The 16,516-nt window shown below is 51.4% G+C and overlaps 1 protein-coding gene across 1 annotated transcript in view; it reads left to right on the top strand.

Moving 5' to 3' along the window:
* Nucleotides 1-10,465, top strand: part of slc35d3 (solute carrier family 35 member D3) — a 19,461-nt gene extending 8,996 nt beyond the window's left edge. Inside the window, 2 exon segments of the mRNA XM_056294245.1 lie at nucleotides 7,994-8,151; nucleotides 9,674-10,465. Of these exon segments, the coding sequence (XP_056150220.1) occupies nucleotides 7,994-8,151; nucleotides 9,674-10,465 (950 nt within the window).
* The last annotated feature ends 6,051 nt before the right edge of the window (nucleotides 10,466-16,516 follow it).

Consider the following 16,516-nt stretch of genomic DNA (forward strand, 5'->3'; position numbering starts at 1 on the left):
CCAGCTTAGCGGTGTCCTCCATCATCTCTTCCAGATGTCACTTGACTCTAACCAAGTCCTTGCTGTCTGGAAAGCTTCTACTGTGACACCTGTCCCAAAGAACACCAATCCTAAGCAACCTAATGACTTGAGACCAGCCACTTTAACATCATTACTAATGAAAATCTTGGAAAAACTGGTTAAAAACCGTGTTTTGTTAACTGTGGATGGAAAACTTGATCCACTGCAGTTTGTTACCGTGCAGGGAGAGGTGTGGAGGATGCCAAGCTTCTTATACTTAATAGCACATATAAGCACTTGGAAAAGCTGCAAGGCCGTGCCAGGCTTTTCTTTGCTGACTTTTCATCGACATTCATGACGATGCAGCCGCATCTTTTCATAGATAGGTTGCTATGTCATCTTAATTTGCCTCACCAGCTTGGATTATGGATCTTGGACTTGTGACTGACGGACAGCAGAGGGTGTCTGTAAATGGCTGCCTCTCAGACTCGGTAGCTATATCCACAGGCTCACCGCAAGGATGGCTCCTTTCACCCTTACTTTTCATTATGTACACTGATGGATGCAGGAGTACTTTGTAGTCTTTAACCAGATCGTTTAACACAATCTTGGAACGCGAGAGGATGCCTGAGGAGTGGAGGGGAAGCATACTGGTACTGATTTTCAAGAATAAGGGTGGTGTGCAGAACTGCAGCAACTACAGAGGTATAAAGTCCATCAGCCACAGCATGAAGATATGGGAGAGAGCAGTGGAAGCTAGGTTAAGAGGGGAGGTGATGATCGGCTCGTACTCGCTGTGTCTCCAGGATAAATGGATGGCACAGTGTCGGGGGACTCGGGCTGCAGCATAAGTGTTGTGGTGAAACCCATCTGGTTTTGTGATACACTTTCAAAACAGGGTTCTTGAAGACGGCTACCGCAAACCCACCTTTTCTCTGGAAGTTTGGCTGGGACATGTTTTCCAAATAGCGTTCTGTCAATAGCGTGATCCTCCCACGCGCTACGTCCCCCTGGTGAAACTCCTCACTGTCAGGTGAAAAGAAGCGGCTGGTGACTCCACATGTATGGGAGGAGGCATGTGGTGGTCTGCAGCCCTCCCCCGGATCGGCAGAGGGGGTGGAGCAGCGACCGGGACGGCTCGGAAAATAGGATGATTGGCCAGATACAATTGGGGAGAAAAGGGGGGAAATCCAGGCCCGGTTGGCCTGCACGTGCCCGGTAGAGGAGACTTGAGGGTTTTCTGTTGTTCCTGCGTTTCAATGCGGACGGACATCACACTTTTCTAAAACCACCTGAGAGGACGCGGGTGGATGGGAAGGTTCCACTCGTCCTCCACCGTTTCTCTGCATCGGACCTCGCTCACGCCGGAGACCGGCAGAGAGACTTGATTTCATGTCTTCTTCTTGTAGTACCGGAAGATTAGCAACCACAACCACTAAGCAAAGTAAACATAGTGACACCAACCACTTCCGCTGCACCACTGACTACAACCACTTCTGCTGCACCACTGACTGCAACCACTTCTGCTGCACCACTGACTACAACCACTTCTTGACTACAACCACTTCTGCTGCAGCACTGACTACAACCACTTCTGCTGCACCACTGACTACAACCACTTCTGCTGCACCACTGACTACAACCACTTCCGCTGCACCACTGACTACAACCACTTCTGCTGCAGCACTGACTGCAACCACTTCTGCTGCACCACTAACTACAACCACTTCTGCTGCACCACTGACTACAACCACTTCTGCTGCAGCACTGACTGCAACCACTTCTGCTGCACCACTAACTACAACCACTTCCGCTGCACCACTGACTACAACCACTTCTGCTGCACCACTGACTACAACCACTTCTACTGCACCACTGACTGCAACCACTTCTGCTGCACCACTAACTACAACCACTTCTGCTGCACCACTGACTACAACCACTTCTGCTGCACCACTGACTACAACCACTTCTTGACTACAACCACTTCTGCTGCAGCACTGACTACAACCACTTCTGCTGCACCACTGACTACAGCACACCAGCCTGTCAGAGGTATGAACGGGTTTTATGGGTGGGGATAATGCGTCGCCAGGATGTTAGTTAGCCTCCTCCATTTTGGATCCTTCCTCGCGACCCTTTGTGGCTCCTGCACGCCATCAGCACGTGTTGGACAAACCAGACGCTTGTTTGAAACGTTACACATATAGAAACGTGTACGGTGCTCTGCACAGGTGCCCAGGTCTGTGTGTCGGTCTTTGTGTGTGTGTGTGTGTGTGTGTGTGTGTGTGTGTGTGTGTGTGTGTGTGTGTGTGTGTGTGTGTGTGTGTGTTCCAGCCTACATGTGTACTCAGTGCTGGATCAATGCTCCTCTATTATTCACCCATTCAATCCAACATATAATTCCTCTCCTCCTCTCTTACACCCGCGCTCCCTCTCTCCTTCTCTCTGTCTCCCTCCTCGTCACGTTCTTTTTCTCACCCTGATGATCTTTCTCATCTTACGCTCTCTTCCTTCCCCTCCTCCTGCTCCCCTTGCTTCTCCTCATGTTCATATTCCTCCACCCTTCTGTTCTCTCCCTCCATCTTTTTTTCTTTCTTTCTTTCTTTCTTTCTTTCTTTCTTTCTTTCTTTCTTTCTTTCTTTCTTTCTTTCTTTCTTTCTTTCTTTCTTTCTTTCTTTCTTTCTTTCTTTCTTCTAAACCTCTTCCTATATCTGTCTATATGCCAACCCATCTCTGTTCTCTCCCTTGCCCACCTTTTCTCTCTCCCAGCCCTCCCGTTTCTCTTCTTTCTACCTCTCTCACCTCCTCTCTCATTTCATCTTTCTTCCTAACAACGCTGCTCTCCTCCAACCCCCCCTTTCTCCTTTACTCTCTCACCATTTCTTCCTCTAACTCTCTTCCCTCTCATATTTCAACTTCTCTCTTGTCTGCTTGTCTGTCTCATTGTACCTCTCTCTCTGTCTCCGTCTCTCTGTCAGTCTGTCTGTCTGTCTGTCTGTCTGTCTGTCTCTCCATCTCTCTGTCTCTGTCTCTCTGTCTGTCTGTCTGTCTGTCTCTCCATCTCTCTGTGTCTCTGTCTGTCTCTCCGTCTGTCTGTCTGTCTGTCTGTCTGTCTGTCTGTCTGTCTGTCTGTCTGTCTGTCTGTCTCTCCATCTCTCTGTGTCTCTGTCTGTCTCTCCGTCTGTCTGTCTGTCTGTCTGTCTGTCTGTCTGTCTGTCTCTCCATCTCTCTGTGTCTCTGTCTGTCTCTCCGTCTGTCTGTCTGTCTGTCTGTCTGTCTGTCTGTCTGTCTGTCTGTCTGTCTGTCTCTCTGTCTCCGTCTCTCTGTCTGTCTGTCTCTCCGTCTCTCTGTCTGTCTGTCTGTCTGTCTGTCTGTCTGTCTGTCTCTCCATCTCTCTGTCTCTGTGTCTGTCTGTCTCTGTCTGTCTCTCCGTCTCTCTGTCTGTCTGTCTGTCTGTCTGTCTGTCTGTCTGTCTGTCTGTCTGTCTGTCTGTTTCTCCGTCTCTCTGTCTGTCTGTCTCTCTGTCTGTCTCTCTCTCTCTCTGTGTCTCTGTCTGTCTGTCTGTCTGTCTGTCTGTCTGTCTGTATGTCTCTTTCTCTGTTTCTCCGTCTCTCTGTCTGTCTGTCTCTCCGTCTGTCTGTCTGTCTGTCTGTCTGTCTGTCTGTCTGTCTGTCTGTCTGTCTCTCCGTCTCTGTCTCTCCGTCTCTCTGTGTCTCTGTCCGTTTCTCCGTCTCTCTGTGTCTCTGTCTGTTTGTCTGTCTGTCTGTATGTCTCTCTCTCTGTTTCTCCGTATCTCTGTCTGTCTGTCTCTCCATCTGTCTGTCTCTCCATCTCTCTGTCTGTCTGTCTGTCTCTCCGTCTGTCTGTCTGTCTGTCTGTCTGTCTGTCTGTCTGTCTGTCTGTCTGTCTGTCTGTCTGTGTGTCTGTCTGTCTCTGTCTGTTTGTCTGTCTGTCTGTCTGTCTGTTTGTCTCTGTCTCTCTCGGAGTGGAAGTGCGAGTGAGGACGTAGTAGCGTGTTGCTTCGGTATAAACGAGGTTTTCATGTGCTTTTTGTTGTCTTTTAGTTAGTTTTTTTTCGTTGACAGGTTCAAGTGGAGTTGTTTTATTCCCGGTAGCGGTGCTACCGGCCTAGCGGGGCAATATGGCCGTTGTGGGAGGTGGAGGGGCGGCGTTTGAAAAGTCGACACGCCGGCATGCGGTTAAAGTGGCTCCGGTGGTCACGTGCTGGGTGGAGGAGCGCTGCTTCGTGGTAGGGGAACATGTGGGATATGGAAGCATCAAATCAGCATCCGGGATGAACAGTGCTGCAGTCATGTGTATCGATAGTGGTGATGAAGCCAGCCAGGAGGCGGACAGCGGGGTGGTGATGACGCCAGCCAGGAGGCGGACAGCGGGGTGGTGATGAAGCCAGCCAGGAGGTGGACAGCGGGGTGGCGATGACGCCAGCCAGGAGGTGGACAGCGGGGTGGCGATGACGCCAGCCAGGAGGTGGACAGCGGGGTGGCGATGACGCCAGCCAGGAGGTGGACAGCGGGGTGGCGATGAAGCCAGCCAGGAGGTGGACAGCGGGGTGGCGATGAAGCCAGCCAGGAGGTGGACAGCGGGGCGGCGATGACGCCAGCCAGGAGGTGGACAGCGGGGTGGCGATGAAGCCAGCCAGGAGGTGGACAGCGGGGTGGCGATGAAGCCAGCCAGGAGGTGGACAGCGGGGTGGCGATGAAGCCAGCCAGGAGGTGGACAGCGGGGTGGCGATGAAGGCCACATTGACTCCCGTTCTGCCGCTGGTTCATCCTGCCACGAGAAGCACCATCTCTAATGCTTCCCCGTTCATGAGACATGCCGCTTTAGAGAAGGAGCTTGCAAGGTACGGACAGCTAGTGTCCCCGATAAAAATGGTGTCTTCCGGTTGCCAGTCTCCTCACTTGAGACACGTTGTGTCCCATAGGAGACAAGGCTTCATGGTTCTGAAAGACAATGCGGAGGATTTGGATCTGAAGTTCAGGATCGACGAGTTTGACTACATTGTCTTGGTTACATCCGGCATGACGAAATGTTTTGGCCGTGGGTCTGAGGGGCATTTAGTAAGGTCTTGTCCCGACAGGAGTGAGGGTAGGTCTGAGGCATCTCCGGCTGAAGATGGCGCTGCTGAGTCGACACAGGGCAGACAGGAGGCCGGGGAGTGAGGGGCAGGAGAAATAGACCAGGTAAGAAACAGAAAGAGACCGAGGCTGGAGAACACAAGGAAACCGGACGGACTGAGCAGGCAGGAGAGGAAGGTGGGCAGGTGGAGCAGGTTAAAAAAGGTGATGACGATGGGAAGGTGACAGGACTTGAACAGGTGGAAGCTGATGGAAATGAAAACAGTGAGAACAGGGAGAGTAGTAACCTGGCTGGGCGAGATGTGAACTGTGGTCGGAAGAAGCAAATACAGCAGAGACTGCTGTTAGAGTGGCAGAGTCTGTACTTGAGGAAGAGGAAGGGATGCTGTTGGACGATGAAATGAAATAAAAAAAGTCTATTAAAAGGAAGCCCACAGAGGGTAGACAGGACAATTTAAAAGCAAAGAGGGTTTCTGAAGGTAAAAAGCCACCCTCCTCTTCTTCATCTGAGGAGGACACAGGAGAAAGAGACTGTGAGTTAGTTTCCACTCCTCATCCACAGCGGGACACTGAAGGGAGCTATGCTTTCCTGAAAATCAGGAAGTTTTTACAGGTCACCAAGGGTTTGAGGGCGGTCAAGGTGGAAAACTACTTTCCAGACTTACAGCTTTTTGTTGACTCAGTCAGACATTTCATGAAAAACCCAGGAGATTTGGAAGTGAACACATTTACTGACCAGGAAACTGGTACAGGACCGAGAAAACTTGTACGGAAAGTAAAATGGCAACTCCTTGATGATGCTTGAGACGAATTTGGTCGATGAGTGTGTTGCACTGGGCGACCTTCCTCTTACTGCTGCTGGAGGAGCCACTGATTCATGGAGCCAGGCTGGATGTCCACCACCGGTGCTCTCCTGGACTTTCCCAGAAACCGGTTTCCACCACGAGCATCACCCTGCAGAGCTTCTACACAGACATGGCCTTTTTTCCAGAACCGGGGGTGGTGTTGTGCATAGTTGGAGTTGATGAAGATGTTTTTCTTTTCTTTCTTTTTAAATCTGTGTAATGAGGGAAAGTCCTGGCTGAATTACTGGCCTTGTTTCATTTTATTTCTTTGCTATGTAAATTGTGTAAACTCAACATCCACTGCACCTTGTCCGTCTTGGGAGGGAGATCCCTCCTCTGGTGCTCTCCCTGAGGTTTCTCCCTGTTAAAGGGTTTTTTTTAGGGAGTTGTTCCTCATCCGATGCGAGGGTCTAAGGACAGGATGTTGTGTTGCTGCAAACCCCCTGAGGGGAACTTGTGTTTATGTTGGGCTGTTTTATTTTGGATTTCTGTTTTTGCCAATACTTGTTTAGACCACTCAATGGTCTTTTTCTCTGAAACTTTTTTTTTGTATGAGCTGGATGATAAAGAGATGATTGTGTTTGAGTATCAGCTGTTGGACTGTAATGTATTCTGAGTAAATGTACCTTTTTAAAATCAAATCAATCTCTCTGCCTCTGTCTTTCTGTCTCTCTCTCTGTCTTTGTCTCTGTCTGTCTGTCTCTCTCTCGCTCGCTTTCAATTCAATTCAGCATGTGCTTTATTGGTATGACATACACTCACTGGCCACTTTATTAGGTACACCTTGCTAGTACCGGGTTGGACCCCCTTTTGCCTTCAGAACTGCCTTAATCCTTCGTGGCATAGATTCAACAAGGTACTGGAAACATTCCTCAGAGAGTTTGGCCGATATTGACATGATAGCATCACGCAGTTGCTGCAGATTTGTCGGCTGCACATCCATGATGCGAATCTCCCGGTCCACCACATCCCAAAGGTGCTCTATTGGATTGAGATCTGGTGACTGTGGAGGCCATTTGAGTACAGTGAACTCATTGTCATGTTCAAGAAACCAGTCTGAGATGATTCAAGCTTTATGACATGGCGCGTTATCCTGCTGGAAGTAGCCATCAGAAGATGGGAACACTGTGGTCATAAAGGGATGGACATGGTCAGCAACAATACTCAGGTAGGCTGTGGCGTTGACACGATGCTCAATTGGTACTAAGGGGCCCAAAGTGTGCCAAGAAAATATCCCCCACACCATTACACCACCACCACCCCCAGCCTGAACTGTTGATACAAGGCAGGATGGATCCATGCTTTCATGTTGTTGATGCCAAATTCTGACCCTATCATCCGAATGTCGCAGCAGAAATCGAGACTCATCAGACCAGGCAACCTTTTTCCAATCTTCTATTGTCCAATTTTGTTGAGCCTGTGCGAATTGTAGCCTCAGTTTCCTGTTCTTAGCTGACAGGAGTGGCACCCGGTGTGGTCTTCTGCTGCTGTAGCCCATCTGCCTCAAGGTTCGACGTGTTGTGCGTTCAGAGATGCTCTTCTGCATACCTCGGTTGTAATGAGTGGTTATTTGAGTTACTGTTGCCTTTCTGTCAGCTCGAACCAGTCTGGCCATTCTCCTCTGACCTCTGGCATCAACAAGGCATTTTCGCCCACAGAACTGCTGCTCACTGGATATTTTCTCTTTTTCGGACCATTCTCTGTAAACCCTAGAGATGGTTGTGCGTGAAAATCCCAGCAGATCAGCAGTTTCTGAAATACTCAGACCAGCCCGTCTGGCACCAACAACCATGCCACGTTCAAAGTCACTTAAATCACCTTTCTTCCCCATTCTGATGCTCGGTTTGGACTGCAGCAGATCGTCCTGACCATGTCTACATGCCTAAATGCATTGAGTTGCTGCCATGTGATTGGCTGATTAGAAATTTGCGTTACCGAGCAGTTGGACAGGTGTGCCTAATAAAGTGGCCGGTGAGTGTACGTTTGTGTACATATTGCCTAAGCATGTAAAACAACAGCTCTCTCTCTCTCTGTGTGTGGTTCTAGGTGCCGGGGATCTGACTGGCGACCCATTTGGTTATATTACGGGGGTTCTGGCTGTGATCATCCATGCCTCTTACCTGGTTCTGATCCAGAAGACCAGCTCAGACAATGACTACGGACCGCTCACCGCCCAGTACGCCATCGCTACCATGGCCTCTCCGGTAACTCAACACTGCTTAGGATGAAAGTGTCCACCAGATATCCCATGTGATGTCAGCTGGATGTTAAATGAGCCATTCTCATCCCACGGCGTCGAATATGGACGCTGTTGACAAAACACCGATAACTTACATACTAGTATGTCATTGATATACATACAGAACAAATAATTTAGGGCCTAATACTGACCCTGCAGTGATGTTTAGGTAGGTGGTACGTGTCAGAGTAGCATCCACATGAATACCAGGACCCCACGTCTCCCAGCACACCATTGTCCAGAGCATCACACTGCCTCCGCCGGCTTGTCTTCTTCCCATGGTGCATCCTGGTGCCACCTCCTCCTCCGGTAAATGATGCACACGCACACCCGGCCGTCCACGTGCTGTGAAAGAGAACGTGATTCGTCAGACCAGACCACCTCCTTCCACGGCTCCGTGGTCCAGTTCTGATGCTCACCGCCCATCGTAGGAGCTTTCGGTGGTGGACAGGGGTCATCATGGACGCCCTGGCCGGCCTGCAGCTACGCAGCCTCATACACAGCAGGCCGTGATGCGGTGTGTGTCCTGCCGCCTGTCTGTCACAGCCAGCATGAACTGGTCCAGCAGTTTGACTGCAGCTCGTCGGTGGGACCGGCCCAGACGGGCGGGCCGGCACCGCTCACACTCGTCAGTGAGCTGGGGGGGGGGGCCCATGACCCTTTTGCCAGTTCACCGGTTGTCCTTTCTTGGACAACTTTTGGTAGTACTGACTACTGCCTACCGGTAACACCCCAACAAGACCTGCCGTTTTGGAGGTGTTCTGTCCCGGTCATCTAGCCATCACAGTTTGGCCCTTGTCAAAGTCCCCCAGATCCATTTTTCCTGCTTCCAACACATCAACTTCAAGAACTGACTGTTCACTTGCTGCCTAATGTATCCCACCCCTTGTCAGGTGCCACTCTAACGAGATAATCAATGTTATTCACTTACCTGTCAGTGGTTTTAATGTTTTGGCTGCTCAGTATATACATACATACATACATACATACATACATATATATACATATATATACATACATATATATATATATATATATATATATATATATATATATATATATATATATATATATATATATATATATATATATATATATATATATATATATATATATATATATATAACGAAACACTCACTGGTAGGGAAAGTGCTCAACAAATAAGGAGCAAACTAATCCTGATGATTGATTGCTTATAGCATGAAACAGACTTGTACTGTGTCATAGAAAATTTACTTGACTAACTGGATTATACACACACACACACACACACACACACACACACACACACACACACACACACACACACACACACACACACACACACACACACACACACACACACACACCACTGGATGAGAATCTCTTGTTTCTGTTAACGATATCTCTTTGTCTTTGCTTCTGCTCCCTCTCGGTCTTGATTTTTCTGTTCTTACTCTCTTCCTTTCTGTCTGTCTCCCCGTCTGTCTCGCCCCGCCTTGCTCCAGGTCCTGCTGGTGTGCTCTGTGGTCTCCATGGATGCCATCCAGATGTGGTCCTACACCGGCTGGCAGAACCCGGCCATCTCAGGGATCTTCACCCTCTGCATCGTCATTGGCTGTGCCATGAACTTCACCACGCTCCACTGCACCTACATCAACTCGGCTGTCACCACCAGCTTTGTGGGCGTGGTTAAAAGCATCGCCACCATCACCGTTGGCATGGTTGCATTCAGCGACGTGGAGCCGACAAGTTTGTTCATTGCCGGCGTGGTGGTGAACACAGTGGGATCCGTAACGTACTGTGTGGTGAAATACTATGAGACGAGAAAGAAGAGCCTGTATCAGGACCTGGAGGAGGATGGGAAGGATGGCACGCTGCCTGGGGAGCCTTACCAGGAGAAACCTGCGCTGAACGGCACCGGGCCTGCAGCCGTGGCCGGGCTCGGGGCTGGATCAGAACCAGAACCAGAACCGGGACAACAGGAGACTGAGGGAGTGTTTCGAGGAGGAGAAGGGGAGCAGCAGGGGGAGGCTGGCCTAAATAACGTCGGTCTGTGGTCAAAGGATGAAGGAAATGGGGAAGGAGGCACGAACGGCCGGGTCATGACGGACCAGGAAGTGTTGGAGATGCAAAGGGAGCATCTCCACAAAGGTACCACCTCCTCCTCCTCCTCCTCCACCACCTCTTCGGGGCAGGCTCTGAGTGACAGCTACGCCGGCATATGGAGGTCCGTCAGACATCTGCAGTTCATGAAGAAAGACACTCTGATCGAAAACATGGAGCAGCAGAGTCCCTGAGACAGCAGACAGGGCGGAGGGGGGGGGGGAAAGGATGCAAACGGATGAAAACTAAACACTGAAGGAGTTTAAACATGGCTAGGGACCTGGAGGAGAGGGAAGACGAGGTAGACAAGGACATTCAAGTGTTGGTGGTGTTTTCTTTTGCATGGAGTGTTAGCCGAATGCTTGGTGGGAGTGCCGCTCATAACGCTCTCCCCTCTCGGCCTGACAGCCTGGCTGCAGCGCCGCGTCCTGCCAGAGGCTGAAACAGTTTTTCAACACTTGGCATTGGCCGGGTGCTAAAAAACAGGCTGTCAGTGCTGCGGTTTGAGAGGCTAACATATTTTCCATCACACACACAAAAAAAAATAAAAAATCCAGCGTTGTGAAGAGAGGTTTCCAGAGGGGAGGAGAACGGAAGAAGGGAGGGGGGGGGAGCTGTATGAAAAAAGTGGTGAAACTGCCTGTAAATGATGACTTACACCTTGTCTCCACCAGTTCTTGTTAGCCTGGCCCTGCAGAAGCTAGCCACACCATGGTCTGGTTTAATCTGGTTTGGTTTGACTTGCACCTCTGTTGAAAAGTCTGCTAGTCGAAGAACAGCTGGAATAATTAGAAAATATTGAGGCCATCTTGTGGAAATCTGAATTCCCATTTGGTTTTAACATTAACATCTCAGTCAGACAGCTGGAACATGTTGAAGTTTCATTTTTATTCCTCTGCTACTTCCTTTTTTATGTTTTTAGAAAACTGGCAGGAGGGTGGCCCAGCGGTTCGCACTGTTGCCTCACGACAAGAAGGTCCTGGGTTCGAACCCCAGGCCATCGCAGGTCCTCTGTGTGTGGAGTTTGCATGTTCTCCCCGTGTCTGCGTGGGTTCCCCCCGGGTGCTCTGGCTTCCTCCCGCCATCAAAAAGATATGCATGTTAGGGTTACTACTGTGCCCCTGAGCAAGGCAGCAGAAAGAAGAACTGGAGGTGGTGCTGGGGTGCTGCGCTGCAGCTGCACACTGCTCCTAGCGACCCGGCCAGGATGGGTTAAATCCAGAAACTATACTTCATTTGTATGTAGTATGTACAAAATGACTAATAAAGAGCGCTCTATTCTGCTCTATTCAGAAACCATGTCCTGCTGGCCGCTGACATACCGGCTTCAGCAGGTTTCCTACGTGTTGTGACCGGCTGTGGCATGGTTCTGAAAGGGAGTTGGCTCATTTTTGCTCCATTCTCATTCGTCCAGGTCCGAAAGACACTAGACATTTGTCTTTGCACCACACAAACCACGACAAGGCTAAACTGGCCTGTTGAGAGACAAGATGTAGAAATGTTAACTTCGGTGTGTTAATAAAAGTGTAACAGTGGATGCAAAACATGGTTTCATATGTCAACACGTCTCCTGCTCCTACCTCACATGTCGACTCAGGAAGCTGTGACTGGAAATGGCCACAGATGTAGACCGTTACACAGGTGATTCCCCCCGAACCTGTCCAATCACAACACCGTGTGTCCGGGGTTCTCTCAAGGCTTCACGTGGGGTGCAGAAGCTCTTCAGCTTGAACAAACGGGACGCCACCCCGAAAATCACCACCAGGGGCACTCGAGCTGCAGCAAGTCGACAATGAATGGGGGTCAATGCGAATTACACAAAATCACAAAGCACTGCAAGTCTGGGGGATTATCTTTCTAATTTGGCTCAAATCTAGAAAGACGTCATCCCTGCTAGGAAGGCGACTGGTTTATATTGTTTGAAAATACAGTTTTATCACTTTGTGAGTGACGTCGGTGTGTCTCACATGTACATGTTGAAACAACCTTTCTGATCGTGTCCTGTTCGACCAACACAGCTGATCCGCGTTGTCTCGCCTCTTGGCTAGTGGCGCTGGCTTCTAGAAACGCACGAGACTGGCTCGAGCTTGTCGTCGGTACATGGAAATGGACAGTATTTGGACATTACACCTTCAATAATCTTAAAAAACACAAGGCTGATGCCTGTGGAGTCACATAAAGTTTGTTTTTAGCCATGTAGCCGTGTCTGTCATTCACTTTAGATGCTGCTTACATTTGCCTAGCGGCAGGGGGTGCTCGCGAGTCAAGGCACAATGGAAGAGGTGGCGTGGCAAATCTTATGCAGGCAAACTCTCTCGGGTACTGTCAGTGGAATCACTCAACCCAAACTACAAACCTTTCACTAGATCCTCAACATTTTTAGATTTTTTTAAAAATTCAAGTAAAAAATGTTTTAGAAAAGTGCCACATAAATAAAATTATTATTATTATTATTATTAACCCAATTACATACCCCGTATGTGGGAAAGCACACCTGGCCAGGGAATGTGGGTTGTTCTTTGGAACACCCACTGGCCTATATTACTCTTTTTTGAATTTGATTGGGAAATGCTTCTTTTCCCCCCAACCCCTTTTCTCCCCAGTTGTATCCGGCCAATCACCTCCTCCGCTGATCCAGGAGGGCTGCAGACTACCACATGTCTCCTCCCATACATGTGGAGTCGCCAGCCGCTTCTTTTCACCTGACAGTGAGGAGTTTCGCCAGGGGGAGGTAGCGCGTGGGAGGATCACGCTATTCCCCCCAGTTCCCCCTACCCCCTCAGCAGGCGCCCTGACCGACCAGAGGAGGCGCTAGCGCGGCGACCAGGACACACACCCACATCCGGCTTCCCACCCGCAGACACAGCCAATTGTGTCTGTAGGGATGCCCGACCAAGCCGGAGGCAACACGGGGATTCGAACTGGCGATCCCCGTGTTGGTAGGCAACCCGGACGCACTGGGAAGTGTTTCCGAGGAGCCTTGTGGAGTGATAGTCTTGTCTTTCTGAGAACAGCCGCTACGTCATAAGCTTGTGTTTCCCTTTGTTTGGATGTCGGTATCAGGCTCCAACCCTCACCTATGGTCATGAGCTTTGGGTAGTGACCGAAAGGGTGAGATGGCGGATACAAGCGGCTGAAATGAGTTTCCTCCGTAGGGTGTCTGGGCTCAGCCTTAGAGATAGGGTGAGGAGCTGGACATCCGGAGGGAGCTCGGAGTAGAGCCGCTGCTCCTTCGCGTCGAAAGGAGCCAGTTGAGGTGGTTCAGGCATCTGATCAGGACGCCTCCTGGGCGCCTTCCTTTGGAGGTTTACCAGGCACGTCCAACAGGGGGGAGACCCCGGGGTAGACCCAGAACTCGCTGGAGGGACTACATGTCCAGTCTGGCCTGGGAACACCTCGGGATCCCCCAGGAGGAGCTGGAGGGCGTTGCTGGGGAGAGGGACGTCTGGAGTAGTGCCCTACTCAGCTTGCTGAAGATGGATGAATGGATGTTGTTTCTTACAGTCCACACCACTGATAAGTAAGAAACAGTTCTCTCTCTACTGTAGGCTGTCCCAGCCCCAGCAGAAACAGTTACGTATGTCAGTGAACAGCCTGAACTCAGATCGGCCAATCACAAGGAAGGTAACGCGGCCCGTCCAACCAATCAGAAGTGTCGTTACATGATCAGCTTTACTGAGGCTCTTCCTGCTGGTGATAGGAAGCAAAGTGGCGCGCTGGCTAAAAGGGCTTCTACACCGGCCGAGCGTCTCTACCTGTCTGCTGGTCTTTCCCTGGGTAAGTCAGTTTTCCTCTCTGGGACGTGTTGAGCGCCGCTGAATATTACCTAAATGGCTGAAATTTGAAGCGGATGGTTGGAAGATAAGAAACCAAACAGTTAAGCTGTTAAAAGTGAGAAGATGCCTGCTTTTCAAAGCCAGGTTGTGTAACTCCCTCCTCCCCTTTTTACTCCTCAATTGTACTTGGCCAGTAACCCTATAGGCTGGTGCTGGAATGCGACGTCCGGAGGGAGGTGGGCGGGAACTCCGCTGACGTCATCAAACGCTCGCAGCGGAATCACGGATTATGTTGCTAGCTAGCTAGCGTTGTTTGACGCTAGCGGTACAGTTATCTAGCTGTGTGTTCTTCCGAGCCGTCCCGGTCTCTGCTCCACCCCCTCTGCTGATCCGGGGAGGGCTGCAGACTACCACATGTCTCCTCCCATACACGTGGAGCCGCTTCTCTTCACCTGACAGTGAGGAGTTTCACCAGGGAGGCGTAGCGTGAGGGAGGATCACGCTATTCCCCCTATTGACCAGAGGAGGCGCCAGAGCAGCGACCAGGACAAGGCGTATTGACATCTTTTTATTGGCGCATGTGGATCAGTGGGAGCAATTAGCAGTGCACGCATGCAAGCAGGGACACACACACGCACACACACGCACACACGCACACACACACACGCGCACGCACACACACACAAGCAGGGCCTATGGTGAAATAAGAGAAGTGTTCCTGCGTGTGCTAGGAAGACCTACAGAAGATGGATGGCGGATGGTTATTGGAATGCTTCCTCCTCATTGGCGTGGAAGGTTAAATGCCTCTGCAGAGCTCTGAGCGGGGAGGAAACGAAACCTTCTGCGAGGGAGTGTGTGAGAAAGAAAGAAACCCCCCCCTCCTCCTCCTCCTCCTCCTCCTCCTCCTCCTCCTCTAATCCGCCTGTCCAGTGCAGAGTGAATAGAAAGCCGAGGTTTTAGGAGAACCGTGTCTCACTCCGTGTCTCACTCCGTGGAGGTGGTTCGAGCCGCTGGGCGCCTCTCTGTCTTCAGTCACCTTCCACGCAGACGAGGGTCACTCGCTGCAGCCTTGGGGGGGGGGTTGTATTTGTCACAGGGATCATTACCCCGCCGTGCGTGTCAGGGAGACCCTCTTGCACGTGGGAGTGTTTCCATCTGTGCGCGCGCGCGCGCGTGTCTGTTAGTTCGCACGTGTTTTCGTGTGCCCGAATGAAGCTTGTGTAACCGTGTGCGCAGGTGTGAGATCCTGGCTTGGGCATGTGTGTGTCTCTGCATTTTATGTGTACGCGCGCACGTGTTTCTACAAGTGCGTGCCCGTCTGCGTGCGTGCATGCGTGTTGGTGTATGCTACTGTGTTTCCGCAAGTGTGTGTGTGTGTGTGTGTGTGTGTGTGAGTGTGTGTGTGTGTGTGTAAACATTTTGGTGCACTCGTGCGTATCCGTCTATGCGTGTTTTCTATGGGCACTTGTGTTCGCTAGTGTGCGTCCGTGCGTCAACGTGTTCTTGCCTATGGCGCGAGCCGCGTTATTCGTGTACTGGCATCTGTGTGCGTGCGCCCGTGCACGTGTGTGTGTTTGTGTGTGTGTTAAAGTGGGATAGGGGTGAAGAGGATGGAGGGGGGGGGGGGGCTTGCCGCTCCATAGAGCTGAACGTTTCATCATTCTGGCAACAGTCATTATCGTCCTCCGAGGAGAACCCACCGCAGCCCACCTCCCTGCAGCCACCGCGAAACGCCGCGTTTCGTTCTGAGTGGTGAGACTTAACAAATGTCCTGAACCAGCGGTTCTCATTCAGGTCCTCATGTACCACTGCTGCTGCTGATGCTGCTGCTTTCTGTTCCAGCAGGAACTTCATTACATTCACCCGGGCCGGGTGTGAAGGCTCCCTGGTTTGAGGCTGAATAAGTGGAACTCTGGCCACGCGTCTGGACGGCACAGCGCGATCTGGCCACGCGTCTGGGCGGCACAGCGCGCTCTGGCCACGCGTCTGGACGGCACAGCGCGCTCTGGCCACGCGTCTGGACGGCACAGCGCGCTCTGGCCACGCGTCTGGGCGGCAAAGCGCGCTCTGGCCACACGTCTGGACGGCACAGCGCGCTCTGGCCACGCGTCTGGGCGGCAAAGCGCGCTCTGGCCACACGTCTGGACGGCACAGCGCGCTCTGGCCACGCGTCTGGACGGCACAGCGCGCTCTGGCCACACGCTCTGGACGGCACAGCGCGCTCTGGCCACGCGTCTGGACGGCACAGCGCGCTCTGGCCACACGTCTGGACGGCACAGCGCGCTCTGGCCACACGCTCTGGACGGCACAGCGCGCTCTGGCCACGCGTCTGGACGGCACAGCGCGCTCTGGCCACACGTCTGGACGGCACAGCGCGCTCTGGCCACGCGTCTGGACGGCACAGCGCGCTCTGGCCACGCGTCTGGACGGCACAGCGCGCTCTGGCCACGCGCTCTGGCACGGATCCTG

The sequence above is a fragment of the Lampris incognitus genome, chromosome 15 (assembly GCF_029633865.1).
Source record: "Lampris incognitus isolate fLamInc1 chromosome 15, fLamInc1.hap2, whole genome shotgun sequence".
Taxonomy (NCBI): Eukaryota; Metazoa; Chordata; class Actinopteri; order Lampriformes; family Lampridae; genus Lampris; species Lampris incognitus.